Consider the following 22,906-nt stretch of genomic DNA (forward strand, 5'->3'; position numbering starts at 1 on the left):
GCTTTGGGCGTCATACCTGAGTGAGACACCACCTCTTCATCCTGGGCCACAGGGAGTCACGCTGCTGTTTTTTTCCCCTAAGAGTGTCATAGTTTTAGTTCTCACTTTCCGGTCTTGGGTGCAGTATCGATTGGCTTTGGTGTAGTGTGTGAGGCAGGGGTCCAACTTCATCCTTGCCCAGGTGGCTCTCCAGTTGTCCCCAGCGCCATTGGTTGAAAAGACTATTCTCTGTCCATTGAGTTGTCTTGGCAGCTTTGTAAAAAGAAGAGAAATAAAATTGATTGTACATGTGGGGGTTTACCTCTGGCGTCTCGACCCGGTTCCATTGACCCGCGCTGTCTCCCCTGTGCCGTGGTCACAGTGTCCTGCTGGCCGCAGCTGCGTGCCAAGTTTTGAAACTGGGAGGTGTGAGTCCTCCAACTCGGTTCTTTTTTCAAGATTGTTTTGGCTGTTCTGCGTCCCTTGACTTCCATGTGAGATTTTAGAATCAGCTCGTCAACGTCTGCAAATGAGCTAGTTGGAGTTTTGATGGAAGTTGCCTCAAATCTGTAGATCAGTTTTTTTTTGGGGGGGGGTCTTACCATCTTAACATTAAGTTCCTCAATTCACGAGTGTGATGTATCTTTCCACTTATCATTCTTTAACGGTTGTCAACAATGTTTCATCATTTTCAAAGTAGAAGTCTTGCACTGGTTTGTTAAATTGATTCCTAATGATTTTATTCTTTTTGTTATTTTAAGTGAAGTTGTTTTCTTAATTTCAACTTTTCATTGCAAGCGTAGAGAAAATTGTTTTTCTTTCTTTTTTTGTATACTGATCTTGCGTCCTGCAACCCTGCTGAACTTAATTATTAGGTCTAATACTTTTTTAGTGGCTTCCTTAGGATTTTCGATACACAAGCTTGTGTCATCTGCAGAAAGAGATAGTTTTACTTCTTCATTTCCGATACGGATGCCTTTTATTTCATTTCCTTCCCTAACTGTCCTACCTGGTGAGAAACTCCCACATAACATTGGCTAGAAGAGTGATCTTAAGGGGAAAGCATCCACTCTGTCACCGTTAATATGCTGTTAGCTGTGGATTTTGTACTGGCCCTTCGTCAAGTTGAAGAAGCTCCTTCTCTTCCTACTTTGTTGAGTCTTTTTTTTTTTTTTTTTTAAATCACAGGGGGGTGTTAGATTTTGTTTTCTGCCTCTACTGAGATGATGAGGTGGTTTTTGGCCCTTGTTCTAATAATCGATCCCACTAGGTCCTGTGTACGACCCCCGATCTATAGTGTTGGCTTCAGTGTAGGGGAGGCCTTGTGTCACATAAGTCACCGCAGAGACAGAGGTGGGATTTTCACAGGAAGACGAGTCCCCGGAGCCGGGCCCGAGGCCAGACCGTGAGGCATCTCCCTGTCCCTTCCTCCTGCAGCCACAGGCGGCCATCCGCCCCGGCTCCGTCAGGAGGAGATGATGGCTCTGCACAGCGCACCCCACGGCTCCAGGTGGGGGCTGGGCCGCCCTAACAGTGAGGACGGGCTGCTCACGAGGGTGCTCCCGCCCCCCGCCCCCCACCCCCCACGGCAGGTCTGTGCAGAAAACCGGCCTCATCCAGGCCCAGGTCTCCGGGCTGGTCCGGGACTGGGCAGAGTGTGTGCAGGGCCTCACGTGGAAAGTGAACTTCCCCTGCTGGGGGTGGGGACCGCCACCCTGTGGGTGCAGAGACACATGTGCACGGCCTGAGCCCCGTCCTGGCGGGCTGGCTGCCATGGTGACGGTGCAGCCCTGTCCGTGCCGAGGCAGGAGCCGACACTGCTGCCCGTCCTGGAGTGGCAGGGCCATCTGAAAGTAACTAGCCTGTTTAGATAACAAGTGTTGATCGTGGGCCGTGTCCAGAGTGGCTGGGCGGCCGGGCACCGGGAGCGCTGCAGCCGCGTGCTGCGGGCTTCCCCCCTGGGCGGCAGGACACCGAGAGCGCTGCAGCCTCCCCCCTGGGCGGCCAGGCGCCGGGAGCGCTGCAGCCACGTGCTGCCCCGCCCCCCCCCCCCCCCCCCCGCAGCCGCGTGCTGCGGGCTTCCCCCTGAGCAACGGGCACCGAGAGCGCTGCAGCCTCCCCCCTGGGCGGCCGGGCGCCGGGAGCGCTGCAGCCACGTGCTCCCCCCCCCCCCTCCGGCAGCCGCGTGCTGCGGGCTTCTCCCTGAGCAATGGGCACCGGGAGCGCTGCAGCCTCCTCCCTGGGCGGCCAGGCGCCGGGAGCGCTGCAGCCACGTGCTGCGGGCTTCCCCCCGGCCTCCCTGCTCAGGACTGGGTGGGCATCACGCCTTTCACCGCTGAGTGACCTTCACGGAGGTCACGGCGTCCGGGGTGGGCGGTCACTGTGGGTGAGATCTTTTTTTAGGGGTGATTCTGGAATCCCTCCAACCCAGCAGGCAGCAGCCCGGGGAGCCGTCTGTGCTGTGGCGGGTCGTGGGGAGTTGTGGGGGGACAGTGGGGAGCGGCTGCCTCCTTGTTTCTGTGCTGGTTAGATTCTCCTCTGTGCCTCAGGGCCTTTGGGGTCGGGGGAGCCCTGGGACAGAGGCTGGGACAGGCGGGCTCCCAGGTGGCCGGCGGCGCAGGGAGGAGCCGTTCTGGGGCCTCCTGGCTCCTCTCATCGGTGGACACAGCTCGGCGTTCCGTGGTCACCTTCAGACCGTGGATGCCCACTGCCCGTGGCTTCCCTGCGTCCTGGAGATGTGGTTGAGGGCTACATCAGAGGCTGGGGGGCTGGAGAGTGGAGCTGGCCCTGCTCTGGCCCCCGAGTGCCAGGGCAGCAGGGACCCCGAAGCCGTGCTCTCCAAAGGGCAAGCCCCGGATGTGTGGTGAGCGGGTACCATGCTCCCCTGTGCAGCCGGGGGTCACAGACACGCAGCAGCTCCCTTCTCACTGCTCTCCTCCGGCGGGGCATGGCGGCGGGGCCCACACTGCGGGTTGGGGCACGCACGCCTCTTGCAGCCCTGGGTTGGCTCAGGCTCCCAGCCGGCTGGCCTTGTGGATGAAGGGGTCTGACTGAGCGAACCCTCCTGCTGTGTCCAGCAGTGGTCCTGGGCTGTGTCCAGCAGCGGTCCTGGGCTGTGTCCAGCAGCGGTCCTGAGCTGTGTCCAGCAGCGGTCCTGGGCTGTGTCCAGCAGTGGTCCTGGGATTTGCGCCCCCCCCACCCCCCGGCACGATCCATGGTCCTCAGTGCAGGCAGTTCCCCTGTTGGAAGAGACTTCTACCGCAGAGGTGGACAGAGTAAGTGTCCGAGACCGCTGTAACCGCTGACAGCCGAGGGGCTCACGGGAGAGAATGGGAGGGAGGCTTCACGAACTTGGAGGCTGTTCCCTCTGAAGACCCTCAGTGAGGGAGTTAGGACGTGGAGGCTCAGAGGGGTTAGGTTACTTGCTCAGGGGCACACAGCCAGCCAAGGTGAACGGCGGAGCAGGCCTGGAACCCCTGCTTCCTGAGTCCCCGCTGTCCCCGCTTGTCCTGGGGTCTTCCGGCTCCCCAGGCTGCTGTCCAGGGGGGGACATCTGAGTAGCGCTTGCCCTGAATCAACGAGACAGAGCCTCCGACGACATCCGGTGTGCGACCCCTTGGAGTAAACACTGCCCCCCGCCCCGCCTGTCTCTTGGATTCAGGATCGGGTTCACACAGCAGCAGCTCCAACCCTGGAGTCTGCGTCTCCGTGGACTCCCCGCCTCGCAGCAGCGTGGCCGGCAGAGGGAGCAAACCACCAGGTCCGTGGATTAAATAACGAGTCCCCTTAAGAGTTTCTGAAATGACAGGGCCATCAGGGCTCCGGGGGGGGGGGGGATTGAGCTTTCCCTCTTCGTCCAAATCATCTGGACCTGCCGGTGGCGATGTATACACAACACACGAGGACCCCGGCGATGCAGGTCCTCACGCGCCACTCGGAAAGTCGCAGCTGACCACTGTTTGCGCCGGTGCAAACCGATGCGGACTAACCACCCCGTGTATCTGCAAAATGCCTTTTTTGTTGTTTTCTTTTAACTGTGGGAATTTGCTGGTGATTTGTGTGTGTGTTGGGGGGAAGTGTGGGGGAGGGAGCCGTGGAAAGGAGAGAAAAAGAGGAAGGAAGCAATTGAGAGAGGGCTCCCTGGAGGGTCCCTCTTCCCCTGGCCCCCCCACCCCACCCCCCACCGCCACCAGCTGCTGTTCTCACAGTTCCACTGACGGCCTTTGTTCATAAATTTCGGACCTTCTGCTATTTCTTCTGATGAACAATGGGCCGTCCTGCTAATAATAACTCCCCGGTGTGGGCCGTGGGCAAGGATGGGGCGGAGTTCTCCTACGGGCTCCTTACCCCCCACTCAGGTGTCTGGGCTTCGAGGGCCCCTCCCCCTTCTTCCACATGGCCCTTCCTCTCCCTCTGAGTCCACTGTGCCGCGCGGCATCAGCGCCCCCGCCCCCCGGGACCCTTTCCAATACGGACAAGCGCAGAGGGCAGGGGGCGAGGGCCACCCCTCGGGACCCCCCCCCCCTGGAAACAGCCAGACCTTCTCGGAAGGTAGAGGCCGTGTGGGTGAGGGGCACCCTCGGAGGGAAGAAAAGCCTAGACCAGGGGTCCCCAAACTTTTTACACAGGGGGCCAGTTCACTGTCCCTCAGACCGTTGGAGGGCCGGACTATAAAAAAAAAAACTATGAACAAATCCCTATGCACACTGCACATATCTTATTTTAAAGTAAAAAAACAAAACGGAAACAAATACAATATTTAAAATAAAGAACAAGTAAATTTAAATCAACAAACTGACCAGTATTTCAATGGGAACTATGTTCCTCTCACTGACCACCCATGAAAGAGGTGCCCCTTCCAGAAGTGCGGCGGGGGGCCGGATAAATGGCCTCAGGGGGCCGCATGTGGCCCAGCCCGTGGGCGAAGATGGGGGACCCCTGGCCTAGACTGAGAGATGACAATAGGGGGTGGGTGGGGGGCGGGTAGGGGGAGCCCTCACCGTCCGTTCGGTGCTGGGTACTTTTTTGTAGAAGGTTTTTTCTGTGTCCTCAATCCACACCACGGACGGCTGGAACTCCCGGGCCACCTGCGAGGAGAGGGAAGAGCCTCAGATGAAAACGCTTTTCTGTGTCGGGTACATGCTTGGTCCCCAAGGGGGGCAGCAGGACTCGGGGGGGACTCCATCTGTGGGTGCTCAGGGGTGGCGGGGCCATGTGGGGGCAGCAGGACTCGGGGGGGGACTCTGTCTGTGGGCGCTCAGGGGTGGCGGGGCCGTGTGGGGGCAGCAGGACTCGGGGGGGACTCCATCTGTGGGTGCTCAGGGGTGGCGGGGCCATGTGGGGGCAGCAGGACTCGGGGGGGGACTCTGTCTGTGGGCGCTCAGGGGTGGCGGGGCCATGTGGGGGCAGCAGGACTCGGGGGGGGACTCCATCTGTGGGTGCTCAGGGGTGGCGGGGCCATGTGGGGGCAGCAGGACTCGGGGGGGGACTCTGTCTGTGGGCGCTCAGGGGTGGCGGGGCCGTGTGGGGGCAGCAGGACTCGGGGGGGACTCCATCTGTGGGTGCTCAGGGGTGGCGGGGCCATGTGGGGGCAGCAGGACTCGGGGGGGACTCCGTCTGTGGGCGCTCAGGGGTGGCGGGGCTGTGTGGGGGCAGCAGGACTCGGGGGGGACTCTGTCTGTGGGCGCTCAGGGGTGGCGGGGCCATGGGGGGCAGCAGGACTCGGGGGGGACTCCGTCTGTGGGCGCTCAGGGGTGGCGGGGCCGTGTGGGGGCGCTCAGGGGTGGCGGGGCCGTGTGGGGGCGCTCAGGGGTGGCGGGGCCGTGTGGGGGCGCTCAGGGGTGGCGGGGCCGTGTGGGGGCGCTCAGGGGTGGCGGGGCCGTGTGGGGGAGCTCAGGGGTGGCGGGGCCGTGTGGGGGCGCTCAGGGGTGGCGGGGCCGTGTGGGGGCGCTCAGGGGTGGCGGGGCCGTGTGGGGGCGCTCAGGGGTGGCGGGGCCGTGTGGGGGCGCTCAGGGGTGGCGGGGCCGTGTGGGGGCGCTCAGGGGTGGCGGGGCCGTGTGGGGGCGCTCAGGGGTGGCGGGGCCGTGTGGGGGAGCTCAGGGGTGGCGGGGCCGTGTGGGGGCGCTCAGGGGTGGTGGGGCCGTGTGGGGGCGCTCAGGGGTGGCGGGGCCGTGTGGGGGAGCTCAGGGGTGGTGGGGCCGTGTGGGGGCGCTCAGGGGTGGTGGGGCCGTGTGGGGGCGCTCAGGGGTGGCGGGGCCGTGTGGGGGAGCTCAGGGGTGGCGGGGCCGTGTGGGGGCAGCTGCAGGCAGGTGAGCGTACCCCCATTCAGTGCAGGTGGGGGCGCCGCTGCGAGGGCCCGGTCCCACCTTACGGGCAGTGCACACTGGGCGTCCGCGGGTTCTGCCCTAGGTCCCCGGGCCTCGACTCTGGCCAGTGGGACTCTGTCTCATTGATTTAGAGCAAGGGCTACTTGCATGTCCCCCTGGACAGCAGCCTGGGGAGCCAGAAGACCGTGGACAGCGGGGACTCAGGAAGCAGGGGTTCTAGGCCTGCTCCGCCATTCACCTTAGCTGGCTGTGTGCCCCTGAGCAAGTCACCTAACCTCTCTGATCCTCCACGTCCTAACTCTCTCACTGTTTTCAGTTATTGAAATAAGCCAATGACTAGTTTTCCCGCTGCCAACGAAGGGAAAAGGAAGCCTCCGGGTTTGAGCCCAGCCCGCCCGGCGCGCCCAGGGTCATCCACGATTGCCCATCACGGGAAACGCTGTCTGAACACCAGGCCCTGTGATGCTGGTCGCTCCTCTCATTCAGCTGTGCCTCTGCGGCTGGGACATCTGCCCGGAAGGTGGCTCTGCGCCCCTCCAGGGCGGGCGGGGTTTTGAGGCCGCGCGGGGACTTAGCCGTGGGCCCAAGGATAATGGCCACACACCTGACAATCTCTTCAAAGCTCCCCACAATAGGGAAGGCCGGGTGTATTTTTTGCAACAATTTAAGCTTTGTGCGGCATGACGACAGATAAAAGCCATCTCCAGCTGCCGTGAGGGGTGTTATGTACTCTTATTTTTATATTTCTTAAAACATCGTTACGGCAGCAGGTGTGATTTTTAAACCAAGACGGACGTGTAAGAAACAATGGGAGAGGCACCGGGAACACCGGTGGGTCCGTCCCCCCAGCATCTTGGACAGGGCGGAGGAGATGATCCACGTTCAAAGGCAAGGCGGATTTAACGGGGTCCCAGCGCTGGTCCTACCCCGCTGGCTGCCTTCACAGGCCCCCACGCGGGCCGTTCGGACAGGAAGCGGTACCAGCCAACCACTGTTTGCTGCGCCTTACTTTTCAGAACCAGAGCCAGAGAGCCTAAGAATTCAGAATTGCAAGTTTTAATCCCAGTATGGAGGCGGCGTGGCGTGCGGGGCTACCCACAGCAGCAGCTACGAGCAGCCGTGGCATACGGGGCTACCCACAGCAGCAGCTACGAGCAGCCGTGGCATACGGGGCTACCCATAGCAGCAGCTACGAGCAGCTGTGCGCAGGCCCGGGCCACACGTGTGGCCCACGGCCTCTCACTCACGGTCAGGCCCAGCATAGAGCTGGCGTGTCCTCCTTCACCCCCTCTGCTGCCCGATGAAACAGGGAGCATCGTTGCCAACCCTGTTCACAGATGGGGACAACGAGGGTCGGACGTTAAGTGACCTGTCCAAGGTCACACAGCTAGGAAGTGACGGAAGCAGGAGGCAAGGCCGGCTGGTGGCCGTCGGGTCTGTGCTGATGCACGGTCACGTCCGCCGGGTCCTCCGTTTGCCCGAGCCACAGACTCGAGTGTCCCGTGGTTCACCTCCCCACGTCGAACAATCCCAACGTCTGTCTGCCCAGTGCACCTCCTCGTCCCCTTCACGCCCACGGGGCCGTGCGCTCTCTCGGCTCCTGACCTGACGCCCCGACTTCCTTCCAGGGCGGCCTGCCCCACTACGCCGGAGGGAGGCCGCTCGGTGCCGGGGGGTGGGGGGGGCAGTGGGGATCAGCTCCGGGGAACCCCTGTTCCTAGGAGCTATTCTGAGTTTAAGTCTAAAGCTTCCGCACTTCCAGCCCCAGAGGAAAGCAAGAGAATGAGACACTGTGGGGAAGGTTTTAAGCTTCTTAGAAAAGGAAAAGGATACTTTGTTATAACAGAAGTAACATCCTATTCTTTTCAGTGCCCGTTAAAACCCTCAGGGTGAGCACCAACACCCGTGGAAACGCTGTCCACTGGAACCATCGCCTCCTGTCTGGGCTAAGTCCAGAGCTCGCCCGGGCGGGTCCTCCCCTTGCCCGCGTCCACCTGGTGAGCTCCGGGTTTTCCACGCTGTGTACTTGTGAGCATCTCAGTCCAGTCCTCCTTAATGGGGACAGCAGAGGCGCGTCCCAACGACCCTGGGGTTGCTTGTCCCTTCCTGCAAGGTCAGCTCCGCACATGCAGAGCAAGCCTCGGCTATCAGCTGGGATGGTCTTGAAGCCCTCGGTCTTCATTCAGCTTGTTGGAAGCGGTTTTGAAATCCCGGCCACGGCGTTCTACTGAACTCGGAGGTCGTGGACCCGGTCCCTGACCTGTGTGCCCTTTCCCAGCTGGTGGGGGAATTCCGTGCTTCCTGTGTTCCGGCTGCACCTGTGAGGGGATGAGCTTCCCAGGACGGTCACCTGTCCCAGGGCCACACAGCGCTGTGTGGAGGACTGGGGTGGGGACGTGATCTGGAAAGGCTCAATTACTGTCAGGTGGACAGAGAACATTTCCCAGGCGGGTTCTTTGACAATGACGAGGCCGGGGATGACCCTCTGCCCTGACGCCCAGGACACCCCCCTCTCGCCACAGGCCACGGGCTCTGTACGTCCACGCCTTGTCCCCTTCTACAGATGAGGTCACGGAGGCGGAAGGAGGGGCCAGTAATGTGCCCCCAGCCCTGGGGAAGGTGGTGGAGCCCGGAGTCAGACCCGGGTCGGCGGCCCTGTCCCCCCCCCCCCCCAGCCCCGGCAGACGGATGCCTGTCTCACAGCCCTCGTTACCCTCAACCTGTGTCCCTCTCTGTCACCTCTCACCCCAGCAGGGAGAGGTCTAACTCCACCACCGTCCTGCCCTCCCGAGCACGGGTCTCCGGTTTCCCTGAGCCTGCTCAGTGGTGACTGTGTTCGGTTCTGTGCAGAGGAGGGTGTGGAAGACAGCCCCCCCCCCCAGAGGAAACCTCTCCCAGCAGGGTAGGGGGGGTCGCAGGGACCGAGGCTCCTTCCTTGGAGAAAAGGGGTCTCAAGGGGGCGAGTGTTTTCAAATAGCCAGCCAGCTGTGCGGGGAAGAAACACTGGGGTTTGGTTATTTGGGGCCCAGCAGGGAGACGGAGGGCTATGCTGTCATTCCCGCATCTGCTGCGTGTTTCTAGAGGAGTGGGGCGTGCCAGGCTCCCTGCTGGGCGCTGGGCCTTGTCCTCAGGAGCCTGTGAATGGCTGGGGGGGGGGGCACGGATGTGAGGCCGTGAGGGTGACCCAGGGAAAATGGGGTGTCGGCAAGGACCACCAATAACAGCAGAGGGACCACGGGACAGGCGGGTCACCAGGCATGGAGACAGTGCTCCAGTGGGGCGTGAAAGCAGACAGCTCCTCCAAGGTCTGTAGACCACGGAGCCTGGGGGCGGCGGGGTGCACCCTGGGGGGCTGCTCGGCTCGTCCTGGGAGGCGTCACAGGGTCTGGGGGCGGCGGGGTGCACCCTGGGGGGCTGCTCGGCTCGTCCTGGGAGGCGTCACAGGGCCTGGGGGCGGCGAGGTGCACCCTGGGGGGCTGCTCGGCTCGTCCTGGGAGGCGTCACAGGGCCTGGGGGCGGCGAGGTGCACCCTGGGGGGCTGCTCGGCTCGTCCTGGGAGGCGTCCCAGGGCCTGGGGGCGGCGGGGTGCACCCTGGGGGGCTGCTCGGCTCATCCTGGGAGGCGTCACAGGGTCTGGGGATGGCGGGGTGCACGCTGGGGGGCTGCTCGGCTCGTCCTGGGAGGCGTCACAGGGCCTGGGGACTGCGGGGTGCACCCTGGGGGCTGCTTGGCTGGTCCTGGGAGGCGTCACAGGGCCTGGGGGTGGCGGGGTGCACCCTGGGGGGCTGCTCGGCTGGTCCTGGGAGGCGTCACAGGGCCTGGGGGCGGCGGGGTGCACCCTCGGGGGCTGCTCGGCTCATCCTGGGAGGCGTCACAGGGTCTGGGGGTGGTGGGGTGCACCCTGGGGGGCTGCTTGGCTAGTCCTGGGAGGCGTCACGGCCTGGGGGCGGCGGGGTGCACCCTGGGGGGCTGCTCGGCTCGTCCTGGGAGGCGTCACAGGGCCTGGGGGCGGCGGGGTGCACCCTGGAGGGCTGCTCGGCTCGTCCTGGGAGGTGTCACAGGGCCTGGGGGTGGCGGGGTGCACCCTGGGGGGCTGGTCCTGGGAGGCGTCACAGGGTCTGGGGACAGTGGGGTGCACCCTGGGGGGCTGGTCCTGGGAGGCGTCACAGGGTCTGGGGACAGTGGGGTGCACCCTGGGGGGCTGGTCCTGGGAGGCGTCACAGGGTCTGGGGACAGTGGGGTGCACCCTGGGGGGCTGGTCCTGGGAGGCGTCACAGGGTCTGGGGACAGTGGGGTGCACCCTGGGGGGCTGCTCGGCTCATCCTGGGAGGTGTCACAGGGCCTGGGGGCAGCGGGGTGCACCCTCGGGGGCTGCTCAGCTCGTCCTGGGAGGCGTCACAGGGCCTGGGGGCAGCGGGGTGCACCCTCGGGGGCTGCTCAGCTCGTCCTGGGAGGCGTCACAGGGCCTCCGCCGTGCCACCAAGTTCGCCGTTAGCCCGGAAGCCATGGCCCTCTTCTGCTGGAGGGAGGGGACGTGAGACCTCGGGAGCGGAGCAGGGGGCAGCCGGCCGTGGGTGTGCGGGGTGTTTACAGTCAGGTGGACTGAGGACGGTGGGTGAGGGGTGAGGGAGACGCGGGGTCTCCCATGCTGGACTTCCTAGGACAGGGGGACAGTGGCCCCTGGCTCTGAACAGGGGACGAGACAAGTGGGGAAATCATGGGGTCATTTTAAGGCCACAGGAGCAGCTGGACTTGCACACAGGTGGGCTGACGGATCCAGGGGGCAGGAGGGAGGTGGGGGCTGCAAAAGGCCAGAGCCACTGATGGAGGCTGAGCTTCGGGGGTGGGGGAAGGGATTCCCAAGTGGGGGGGCAGACAAGGGCCATGGGACCCCAGCTGAGGACCTTGATGGAGGAGGATGGTCTGGGCTGGGCAGGAAGAGCCGCCCCGGAGAGGGCAGAGGGCACAGAGGAGACACAGGTGCAGGAAGGGCAGTGGTGGCCACCAAGGGCACCCAGGAGGCCAGTGGGGCCTTCGCAGGGCGTGGGGGGACAGAGCCAGGTGACAGGGAGCCGAGGCGTGGACGGGACAGAGACAGAGTCAGGGAGAGTTCTCTCAGAGAGTGGGGCAGCCAGCACAGAGTTTGGGGACGGCGTGGCAAAGGGAGGGAAGGCAAGAAGGGGTGACCTGGAGGGAGGGGGCTCACTTGCTCTGCCCCCAGACAGGTATGGGGGCGACTCAGGCAAGGGACAAGGGGCAGCTGCAGATGCCTCGGGCAGAGAGGCTGGGCTTTGTGACGCGTCTGCCAGAAACTCGGGGATTGCAAAAGCTGCATCCGTGAGACTTTCCGGGTACATGCACAGACTGCCGCAAACACACCCTTCGCCCTCTCCACGGAGAAGGGACCGGCCCCACGTCCTATCTGTACGGACCCTTCCCCACGTCCGGATTTGTTTGCAAAAGACGAGATGGTCCCTCCTCCCGGCTTCGTGTTCTCGTTCCCTGAATAGGAAGCGTCCGCCACTTTAACGTGATGTCCCCCAGGTATCGATCTGACCCCGTGTTTCTGAACATCTGGACGGTCCCGCCTTCTCACGAAATCAAACAGCGCTTCGACGAGGGAGGGGCGCCCTGGGCACGAGTGGTCTCCTCCTCACAGTGATGGCGGCGGGCGCGGCACTGCTGGCCGGAGGGTCCGTGTGTGCCCCCAGGTGGACACGTGTCGCCCCCCCCTGCCGGCCTGGCAGCCCCATGCGTGCTCCCCCGCCGTGAGAGCATGGGTCTGTTTGCCTCCTCTTCTCCTCACTGAGTATTAACAATAAAAATACTCTTTGCCAACTTGTTAATGAAAAATGGCATCCTTTGCTCTTTTAATTTTCACTCGGCGATGACAAGGCTTCATTGAAATTACCCACGGGTAGTTTGAGGTCATGGACAATTAAATGTAATTAATGCGTAATTGGACTTTCCAGGATACGTTGGGTTGCTTACCTCAACTGCTGCCACTAGAGGGCTCTTCAGCCCCGTCAAAGCTCACGACAGGTTTCAGTTTCCCGTCTGTTCTGGAATAAAGACCCATCTCCACCGAAATGCGCCTTTTTCAAATCCTGGGAAGTTCTATCGGAGCATCAGAGACGCCCGCACCCAGGTCGGTCTTATAGGGTCCATCTTTTGTGTTCTCCCTTCTGCACTCCCCGACCTTCACTGCAGAATCAGCTTCCCAGGGGTTAGGATGAAAGCCGGTTGTGCTTGGCTAATAAGATCTGCCCACAAGACTCTTGGAAGCTTTGGAAGTCTTTTCTGAAAGGTTCTTGTTTTGCTCGCCATAGAGAACCCGGGGGAAAAGAACTGGCTACGTTTTCCAGTGGTTGTGTATCAGTTTACTAAAAGGACCATTCATCCATTCACCTGTCCGTCCGTCCGTCCATCCATGCATCCATCCCACACACATCTGCTGAGTACCTGTGCTGGGTCAGGCTCCGTGGTGGGGGCAGGGGACGTGTGGGGACAGAGAGACAGGGTCGCTGTCTGCAGAGAGGGGAGCTTCCTGTCTCTGAATGGGAGTTGCTGGGCACAGGCCACCGCCAGGGCGGAGCTACCACGCTGGGGACAAGTCGGAGGGCTGTGGGTTACTGGGCGGTGTGGGGCTCACCTTCCTGGACTGTAGTCACTGGGATTCAGTTCAGACACTAAGCTGGGGGCATTTTGTACTTCTACTAGTTTAAGACGATATTTTCAATGTCTCTTTCATTGCACCACCGTTGACAAGACTGTGGAAGTTACCTCAAGTCCTGAACGGGTGTCAGTTGGGATAAATGTCAAATGACTAAGAACCAGCAGTTCAGCTGGGCTGACCCTGCATGGAAAGGAAGGTAAACTGAGGCAGGGGAGAGGAGAGGAAGGGGCTGGGGAGGCAGGCACCACTGATAGACTGTGACAGGTGACGTGGGGGAACCAGACCAGTCACAGGACACGCTGGTTGTCACCAGGCTGTAGTGAAGGGGAAGGCGTCTGCGGGGTGGCCGGCGTCGGGCTGACGAAGTGTCTGGGTTCTCCTCGGCGCCCTTCTCTTTCCTGGCCCACTGCCCGACACTCGACGCCCACTCTGAGAAGCACGCGCGGCTCACCGCCTGCAAGCCAGACTGACTCCTTCAGGGCACCGCGCCCCCAAGTGTTTACCAGACTGGTTCTAACTCCTCCCCGTCCCGGGCGCGTCCCTGTGACCCCGGCTCAGAACGGAGCGGACACACCTGTGTTCACGGCGGATGACAGCCCACGGAGCGGAGCGCTTGCCCGGCGCTGCCCGAGAGCCCGCGCCGTGGGCACCCGCAGCCTGGCGCCCCCCGCCCCGTGGAGCCCGCCCTGCGCTGCTGCTCAGGGCTGCTGGGAACCTAAACGGCTCTGAAAGACCACGGCTACGGAAAAAGAAAGAAACCAAGAGCTGCTACCGTCTGTGTGAGCTCCCTGCCTCAGCCTGAAGCGGACGCTTCACGCCCCCGGACACCACACAAGGGGACCTGGCTTCCCACGGCATAACCGCTGGCACAGGGACCGATGTCACCAGCCCACCCTTTACTTTCACACCTGAGGCTGAGCCACGTGGCCAATCCTGCTCCCCTCCCTCCCCGATCTCTCTGCTCCCTCTGCCCCCTCCCCCCTCCTCCATTCCCCCTTCCCCCTCCTCCATTGCCCTCCCCTCCCCTCCCCCTTCTCCCTTCCCCTCCCCTCCCTCCCCTCCCCTCTGCCCCTCCCCCTCCCTCTCTCCTCCCCCCTCCTCCACCCCCCTCCCCTCCCCGACTCCCTGCTCCCTCCTTCCCCTCCCCTCTGCTCCCTCTGCCCCCTCCCCCCTCCTCCATTCCCCCATCCCCCTCCTCCATTGCCCTCCCCTCCCCTCCCCCTTCTCCCCTCCCCTCTGCCCCCTCCCCCCTCCTCCCCTCCCCGCTGCCCCTTCCCCCTCCCCCCCCCCTCCCTCCTTCCCCTCCCCGACTCCCTGCTCCCTCTCTCCTCCCCCCTCCCACCTCTCTCACTTGAGCAGCTCTGTGTTTTGGGTCAGGTGTAGGTCTTCGCTTCATCCTGATTGAATTTCACCTTGTAAAGGTGACTAATGTATCTATTACATCTCTTCCACATCTGTGCGTGCACGCGTCTGTGTTTCTAAACCACCTGAACAGCAACATTGCCTTTGTTGGGTTCTTAGCCTGGAGTGGGAGGCTCCATGTCCGACTCCTGGCCCAGCTGTTGACCCAGCACATCTGCAGGGCCCCTTGGCGTGCAGCCATGAGTCCTTGGCCGCTGGCTGTGAGCCCAGCGAGGAGCCCCGGGGTGGCACCGAGGGCCTTCCTTAGTCTGGACTGCAGGCCCCGTGGCCCAGACCAGACGCTGACCCGGCAGCCTCCTCACCGGTCCACACAAAGGAAGGAAGGGAGGACTCACGCACCACGGGGCCCAGAGCATCTCCTCGAGGTCTGAATTAGAAGCCGTCTGCTCGGGCCTCTCCCCTGGGCTCCGCTGCTCTGCCCTGGCCTTCCTGTGGGCAGCCTGAGGGGGCGGGGAAGGGGTGCTGGAGGGGGACCCCTGCCTGAGCCTGGGGACAGCACGCAGCGGCCTCCAGCTCCGTCCCCTCCTCGTGCTGACACGCCCCCAGCCGACACTCTGACCTCGCGATGCTCACGGCTGCCCAGGACGGGGCCGAGGGAGCCTTCACTCCCTGGAGGCAGCTGGGGCCACGTGATGGCTGTGGAGACAGACCCAGGCTTAAATCCGGGTGCCGCCCTCAGTGCCTTTGCATTTTGGGGTCAGATTGAGTCCCTCTTTTTTTTAATGACAGGAGGGGAGATAGAGAGACTCCTGCATGTGCCCAACTGGTATCTACCCAGCAACCTCCATCTTAGGTCGATGCTCGAATCAACTGAGCTATTTTTAGCGCCTGAGGCTGATGCTTGAACCAGTCGAGCCACTGGCCGCAGAAGGGGAAGTGAGAGAGAAGAGGATGAGGGAGGAGGAGAGAAGCAGATGGTCACTTCTCCTGTGTGCCCTGACTGGGAATCGAACCTGGGATGTCCATACACCAGGCTGATGCTCTATCCACTGAGTTAACAGGCCAGGGCCAGATTGAGCAGTCTGGGCCTTAGTTTCCTTGTTTGTAAGCGGGGACATTAATTTCTGCCCACCAGGGATTTGGTCCAATGGGAAGGGAAAGTGTGTCTGAAACCCCTCGGTGCGTGCCGGATTCCTGCCAGAGGGCAAGGTCCGTCCTTGCTGCTCGCCCACCCCGGACGTGCTCCGCCCAAGGAGGCGGAGGCTGGCCGAGTGATGGCTGTGCCTCAGCAACTCCTTCCGCACACGAAGTACGTGTTGTGTGTCAATCACTGATCACACTTCTTAACTGTCAGAAATGACGTTTCTGACATCTCCTCACTAACGAGATATCTACCCTTTTCTATCCACCCTGAGCTCGAGCAGAAGAGAGGGTTTCAAGTAAGTTGGTTCACAGCAGAGAGGAGTCGAAGGAACAGCGGACACATCTCTTAAAGGGACCGCGGTTGTTCCTTCATTCAGGTCATTGTGTGTCACGTAAAAGGGACCCTCCGGGAATCGTGACCACAGCACGGATTTGGAGGTGTGTTTGTGAAATGCACCCGAGACGTGTCTTCCTGGCGTGTCCCCACGTGTGCAGGGAATGCTCCCAGCCAGAAGAGAACTGACGGTGTCCTAACTGTTGCAATCTTTCCCCTCTGGAGGCTAAGTCAGTGGTCAGAGCTCTGTTACTTCATCTTCTCCAGCAAATGCCACGGGTCCCTGTTTGCTGCCCCCGAGCCACGGCCCCCGTGCTACGGCTCACGTAATCCAGGAACGCACGCACGCACACACGCACGCACGCACGCACACACGCACGCACGCACACACGCACACACGCATACACGCACACACGCACGCACGCACGCACCTTCCTGCCAGCGACCGGCCAGCTTTCCTCGGCTTAGTTAACAGCAAATACCTCTTTGCAATGCAGATGGCTGGTCTGCCACTCATTCTAGGAGGCACTGTCCTCACCACACATGATTTTTAATTGAATGACTCCCACCCCGGGGCCCCTGGGTCTTTCATTAATCAGTTACACACACAGCGGAGGTGAAGCTTAATGAGGTGTGTGAGTCAGGCAATCTGACACGGAGTGGCCTCAGTGGGTAAGTATGCTGCTTCACATTCTGGTAATTTGACGTGTAACATTCTGAGGTCTCTGTAATGTCAGTTTGCCACGATTCTAAAAAATGCCAGTGTAGCTGATCTGATATCAAGGGGAAAAAAAACCCCCACTCAACAGCAGAAATAATTTCCTGAGCATGAGAACATCACGAACAAGGACTCTGTCTCAGAACCACACCGGGAGCGCCGAGCCATTTGGTAGGCGGGAGAGGCAGGCCCCATCCAGCCCAGCTTCAGCAAGAGGCTGGAGAATGCACTCACTAAAACAGGAGCCGCTAGATGCAGGCTGTGGGCTCATGTGGCAACACTGTAACCCAGGAGAAGGACTTACAAGCTCTGTGCCTGAGACAATGGAGTAACTTCTTTGAAGGGCTGAAACAGAGGCAGGCCTGGAATTCTATATCCAGCAAAACTATCCTTCAAAAAAAAAAAAAAAAAGGAAAGAAAAAGTGGAGACAATGTAAAGGCATTGTGAAATAAACAAAGTGAAAGCTAAGAAAACGTGTGGCCAGCAGATCAGCACTGAAATAAATATCAGGGAAGGTTGTTCCGTAGCGGAAAGGACAGTCACACCAAGCGGGGAGTTGGCGCAACGGGATGGAAAAAGTACTAAAAACGGGAAATATGCGACTAAGGGGAAAATACTACACTTTCCCTCTTTAAAGTCTTTAAAAGACAAAACAACAACAACAACACTGTACTGTGGTGTTTCTAACGTTTCTAGGTGTAACATGTATGAGAAAAACATACAGGAGCATTCGGGTGTAAGGTTGCACGTGTTATGTAAAATAGTGCCCTGTGAACCAACCCTATGTAGACTGTGAGAACTCAGAAATGGCAACTGTCATCTGTAGAAAAATCGCCAAAAATATAAGAGGCGTTGCTGAAGTGTAAGGCGGTCTAACTGCTGTGCCGTCCACCAGAAGCTAACCCCAAATAATGTTGCGTGCCCACTGCGATTGAAAAATAAAATGAAAAAAAAAGAAAGTGGCATCGCTAAAAAGACAACAGAGGAACCTCAAATAAAAGACTAAAAAGTACCGAGCCACCCAAAAGAAAGCAGAAGGAAAGAAAGGGAGAGGGGACAGGTGGAGGGCAACACACAGGAAAACAGGAGACCCAACCTCACCATGTGAACAACTGCATTTACTGTGAATGGAGCAAATGCGCCAACGACGCGGCGTGTTCGCAGGCGGAGGAAGAAAGCGAGGCTCGGCCGCGTGCTGTCCCCGAGGGATGCACTCTCACTACAAAGACACTGCAAAGGAAAGAAGATCCAGGAAAGCTGACGCGGCCCCGTTCAGGTCAGACTAGGTTTTCTTCAAGACAAGGAACATTCCTAGAGACAAAGGGGACATCTCACAGTGACAAAACAACAAGTCAGGAAGATGCAGCCGTCCCGAACGTGGAGCATCTCAGAACGGGGGCTGCAACATCCAAGGGGCAAAAACTGGCCGCTGCAGGGAGACACGGAGAACGCCACAGTCCTGGCTGGAGCTCCCACAGCCTCGCTCCACCATCGGCGAGACAAGCGAACGGCAACCACGCAACAGAGAGGGTGAAAAGGCGAGTCACGCAGAAAACATCTGCAGCGCGTCTGCCCGACCAGGACTCGTATTCAGACCATACCAAGAACTCGATAACTCACGAGAGACTGACAGTCCAGTGAAACTTGGCCAATAATAATAATAAAAAAAGTCATACAAGGGGCCAAAAAAAGCACACGACACGATGGCTACATAGCTGTGGGCGTTTTCAGAGCTCACACTTCAGATGTATCCTTCAGATTTGCACATTTTGTCTTGATAAAAACCATGCAAGAGGATAGAAGAGAGGACTCGGGTTTGGAGCCCCGCTCGGCCACTTGACCTTGGTGGCCCTGGGCACGCCACGTGACCTCTCAGAACCCTGGTTTCTCCATCTAGAAAACGGGGATAAGGATGAACCCCTCACCTCACACAAAGGCGTGGAACACCTACTCCGTGCGAGGCGCTCTGTGGAATAGCTCAGCAATCTCTCTCTGTTCCTCACCCACCTCCTTCCTCTCCGCCTCCCAACTCTTCACAGTTCTCCCGCCATGGACCCCGGCGGACCGGCAAGGGTGGGAAGAGAGCGGGCCGCGGGCCACCTCTCCGCACAGTTGGGTCCACGTGTGGCCAAGGGAAGAAACCCCACTGCCCTCACATTCTCGCTGTGGCCGCTGGGATGACAGGGAGAAGGAGCCGTTCCTGTGAGCTCACGCTGACCGTCGCCCGCGCGTTGGGGCCCCCTTGAAAGGTGACACACAGCTGACATCTAGCCCCGCGGACGAGGTGGCTCTCGCCGTGCCCACGCTTTGATCTAGGGAGAGCTGCCCGAGAGGGCTTTCTGGCCCCTAAAAATGAACCGAAGAGCACAGGTCAACCTGGAGGCACTCGCCCAGATGAAACTTCGGAAGGCACGGTGGGGACGATGAAGAGGGGTGTTCGTGTCACCCCGGAGCCAGGGCCGGGCAGCTCAAGGGGAGGGACTACAGGACTGGACGTGTGAACGGGAAGGAGGGAGGAGAAGGGGAACCCGGGAGACGCCGTCGGTACCTTGAGGACCATGTGCAGCATCATCTGCAGGCCGCTCTTGCCGGGGTACTTGCCAGCGATGTTCGCGGCGGACAGGTTGAAGAGGTTGGCTCCCGTCTCACTGCAGATGGCGTGGACCAGCATTTTCTTCCCGACCCCCGCCGGCCCGGCCAGCAGCAGGGACTTCACCAGGGGCGCCTTTTCGTGCACGGCCGCGGAACCTGAGAGAGGCAGAGGCCGGGGCTCTAGCTCCTACCCGCGGGGACCCTCGGTGGTTCCCAGGCCAGGATTCCCCGAGGAGGCCGTGGCTCCCGGCGAGGCCACCGGTCCCACAACTGCGATGAACGCGCCGACAGCACGTCTGGAACCAGAGGCGCGCCTTCCGTCTGGCCTGGCACTCTGATTTGTGGCCAGGGCTCGAGGTGGAGCCGTGGGGGTCCACCTGGGTATTCGACACTTTGCCTCTCCTCCATCCCTCACCCTGGACTTGCCCCCAAACTCATAATTTTAAAGAATATTCCTGCAGGCCCTGGCCGGTTGGCTCAGTGGTAGAGCATCGGCCTGGCGTGCAGAAGTCCTGGGTTCAATTCCCAGCCAGGGCACACAGGAGAAGCGCCCATCTGCTTCTCCACCCCTCCCCCTCTCCTTCCTCTCTGTCTCTCTCTTCCCCTCCCGCAGCCAAGGCTCCATTGGAGCAAAAGATAGCCCGGGCGCTGGGGATGGCTTCTTGGCCTCTGCCTCAGGCGCTAGAGTGGCTCTGGTCGCAACAGAGCGACGCCCAGGATGGGCAGAGCGTCGCCCCCTGGTGGGCGTGCCGGGGTGGATTCCAGTCGGGCGCATGCGGGAGTCTGTCTGACTGCCTCCCCGTTTCCAGCTTCAGAAAAATACCAAAAAAAAAAAAAAAAAAAAGAAGAATATTCCTGCAATAACTTACCTCTGGCATTTTTTTTGAGGGGGGGATGGAAGGGGGAAGGGGGCTTCTCTGCTTGTCAGCGGCGGCATCTCATCCTTTGAAAGTTTGGGAAGAGGAGGATGTGGAAATAGACGGGAAGGACGGACAAGGGTCCATTAGCGACTCTTAGGAGACGGGAATCCCAAGCTCCAGTGGCGGAGCCGGACTCCCTTCTTCTGCCCGGTTCCAGCCGGCAGGGGGCACGCCACCCTGACGCTCGACAACAGAGGGACAGAGGGACGGGAGCGATCCTGCCAGCACTCGGGGGTCCGTGCCTCTCGCTCCGACCACGCTGTCATGCCCTTCGAGCCCAGGTGGGGCCTCGGCCGTGAGAGCCTCCCGCCGTCCTGAGCACCAGCTGGGCCCTGAGCGGTTCCACAGTGGACGGAATGACGTCCCGGCAGGAGCGGTGACGGGGACACCTGTCACTCTCGTTTGCTTCGTCAACACGGGGCCCTCTCTGAGCCGCAGTCAATATATCAACCTTCTCGCTAGGATGGTGCTTTCTGTTTTTCCTTTCTTTTCTTGTGGAATTGAAAAGGTATTGCGAAGGTGCCAAACACTCAGGAGCCACTTTTACGGTTTCCTAACAACATGCACCACGTCAGCCCGGAAATTGTTCCTCTTTGAAACGGAATGTAGAGGCACGCTTTCTCTGTGGCGAGTGGGGGTACACAGGAGACCCCGTTTCCCACTGCAGGGGAGAGACGCCCGAGGCACGCTTTCTCTGTGGCGAGTGGGGGTACACAGGAGACCCCGTTTTCCACTGCAGGAGAGAGACGCCCGAGGCACGCTTTCTCTGTGGCGAGTGGGGGTACACAGGAGACCCCGTTTTCCACTGCAGGAGAGAGACGCCCGAGGCACGCTTTCTCTGTGGCGAGTGGGGGTACACAGGAGACCCCGTTTCCCACTGCAGGGGAGAGACGCCCATCCGGGGGTCTTCTCAGCACCCGGGCACGGCCGGCTGCTCAGTTCCCGCTCCCGGCTGGAGGCCTTCGGGGTCCCAGTGTGAACAGTCAGGAATGGCTGTGAAGAGTTTATGAAACCTCAGTGCACAGGACTAGAACGGGAGGCAGATGGTGCTCAGGTCTGTGAGAGCCACGGAGAGTTCAGAGAAGATCCTAAATTTAACGTGTGTGTGTGGGGGGGGTTGTGTGTGTGGGAGGGCAGGTGGCTAGAGGGCTGGGTGGCTAGGGCTGTGGTAGTTCAGGCAGACTTCCAGGAGGAGACGGCGTCTGAGCTGGCTCATGAAGCCCAGACGGAGTTGGAATGTGTGGGGAGATTCCACGTGGGGGCCACAGGCCCGGCGTGGACGTCAGGCGTGCATGTGTGAAGCGGCAGACGTCTCTGACCGGGGACGCGGCAGGGGCGGTGAGGAGGTGGGAGGGAGGGTGCCTGCCTGGGAGGTGGCTGGGGTTACAGATCAGCTGGGGGCTGGCTGAGGCCGGGGCTGGGAAGAGGTTCCTGGGGGGGGGTGGAGGGAGAGGAGCGTGCTGAGGACAGCATCCAGGGACGGGACGGGGGGCACCCAGGAGAAGGTGCTGAGGACAGCACCCAGGGACGGGACGGGGGGCACCCAGGAGGAGGTGCTGAGGACAGCACCCAGGGACGGGACGGGGGGCACCCAGGAGAAGGTGCTGAGGATAGCACCCAGGGACAGGACAGGGGGGGCACCCAGGAGAAGGTGCTGAGGACAGCACCCAGGGACAGGACAGGGGGGCACCCAGGAGAAGGTGCTGAGGACAGCACCCAGGGACGGGACGGGGGGCACCCAGGAGAAGGTGCTGAGGACAGCACCCAGGGACGGGACGGGGGGCACCCAGGAGAAGGTGCTGAGGACAGCACCCAGGGACGGGACGGGGGGCACCCAGGAGGAGGTGCACATTCCCTCCAGGGGGCAGGGACTCCCAGGAGGAAGGGGGTGGTCACCAGGCTCGCCGAGACAGGGGAGGAGGGTGTTCGGGGGGGGGGACCTCCGCACCCGGGGCCTTGCTGGCCCCTGCACGGTGAGCTGATCGGCCTGGGAAAGGGGCAGCTGCCGACGGGGGCGGAGTCCCTGGCCGCTCCTGCCCCTCTCAACTTCCAGTGACGGGTTTTAAAAATAAATGCGGAGAATTGCTGAGAGATGGAGTTAAGATTCCGGGCCTTTCCACTTCCAGAGGCTCAGAGTCACGAGGGGCCGGTGTTCCGTGTCCTCGGGCAGCTCAATGGCGCTCCAGCGCGGGCTCCAGAGAGCTCGTTCCTCTGGACGGGCAGGTCCAGCGTCACCCTGGGCAGGCTCTGCTGGGAACAGGACACTTCCTGCCAACCTCTGAGCAGGGGTGGGGGGCAGTAACATTTCCGGGAGGGAGGTGGACGCTGAGCAGATTCCTAGGGGTCAGAAGGGGGTTCTGAAAGCTCAGAGCTGGTCCCAGGAGCCCAGATGGAGGCCAGCAGAACTTGCGCTGGGGCCCGGCGTGGCGAGGTCCTCGACCTGTGTTCTCGGTGCCCTCTGCCGGCTGGCCGAGTGGGTTCGTCCTGGCCATGGCGACCTGAACAGTAGGGGCCAACAAGCACATTCCTCTTGGTGACCGCCAGACACTACTTGAGGGGCTGAAATGTAAACGAAGCGTTGGAAGGCGGGCGCGAACACGTCTCCCGTCTGGCTGTGCCGCACACGGCGCACACATGGCCGGCGAGGACAAACGTCTGTGGGCTCCAGCTCCGGGACCCGGGAGGGTCAGTGGCCTGAAGGGACTCCAGGTTCCTGACCGACGAAGGGACGGTCCGGGCAGGACACGACCTGCACTGAGCATCCGCTCCTGACGCTCGCGAGGCAGCTCCGAACGACATCCACCACCTGCATCCGGGAGCCCCGCGTGCAAACACGCCACACGCCCGCTGCTCTC

At 61.1% G+C, this 22,906-nt stretch overlaps 1 protein-coding gene across 4 annotated transcripts in view; it reads right to left on the reverse strand.

Moving 5' to 3' along the window:
- The window catches only part of IQCA1 (IQ motif containing with AAA domain 1), a 149,764-nt gene that overhangs the window by 11,533 nt on the left and 115,325 nt on the right, over positions 1-22,906 (reverse strand). For all 4 annotated transcript variants that reach the window (XM_066345176.1, XM_066345178.1, XM_066345175.1 and 1 more), the window contains exons 15-16: positions 19,088-19,287; positions 4,980-5,066 (exon numbers count right to left, since the gene is read on the reverse strand). In XM_066345176.1, coding sequence (XP_066201273.1) covers positions 4,980-5,066; positions 19,088-19,287 — 287 coding nt within the window. The remainder of the gene's footprint in view (positions 1-4,979; positions 5,067-19,087; positions 19,288-22,906) is intronic.

Source organism: Saccopteryx leptura, chromosome 7 (genome assembly GCF_036850995.1).
Source record: "Saccopteryx leptura isolate mSacLep1 chromosome 7, mSacLep1_pri_phased_curated, whole genome shotgun sequence".
NCBI classification, from domain to species: domain Eukaryota; kingdom Metazoa; phylum Chordata; class Mammalia; order Chiroptera; family Emballonuridae; genus Saccopteryx; species Saccopteryx leptura.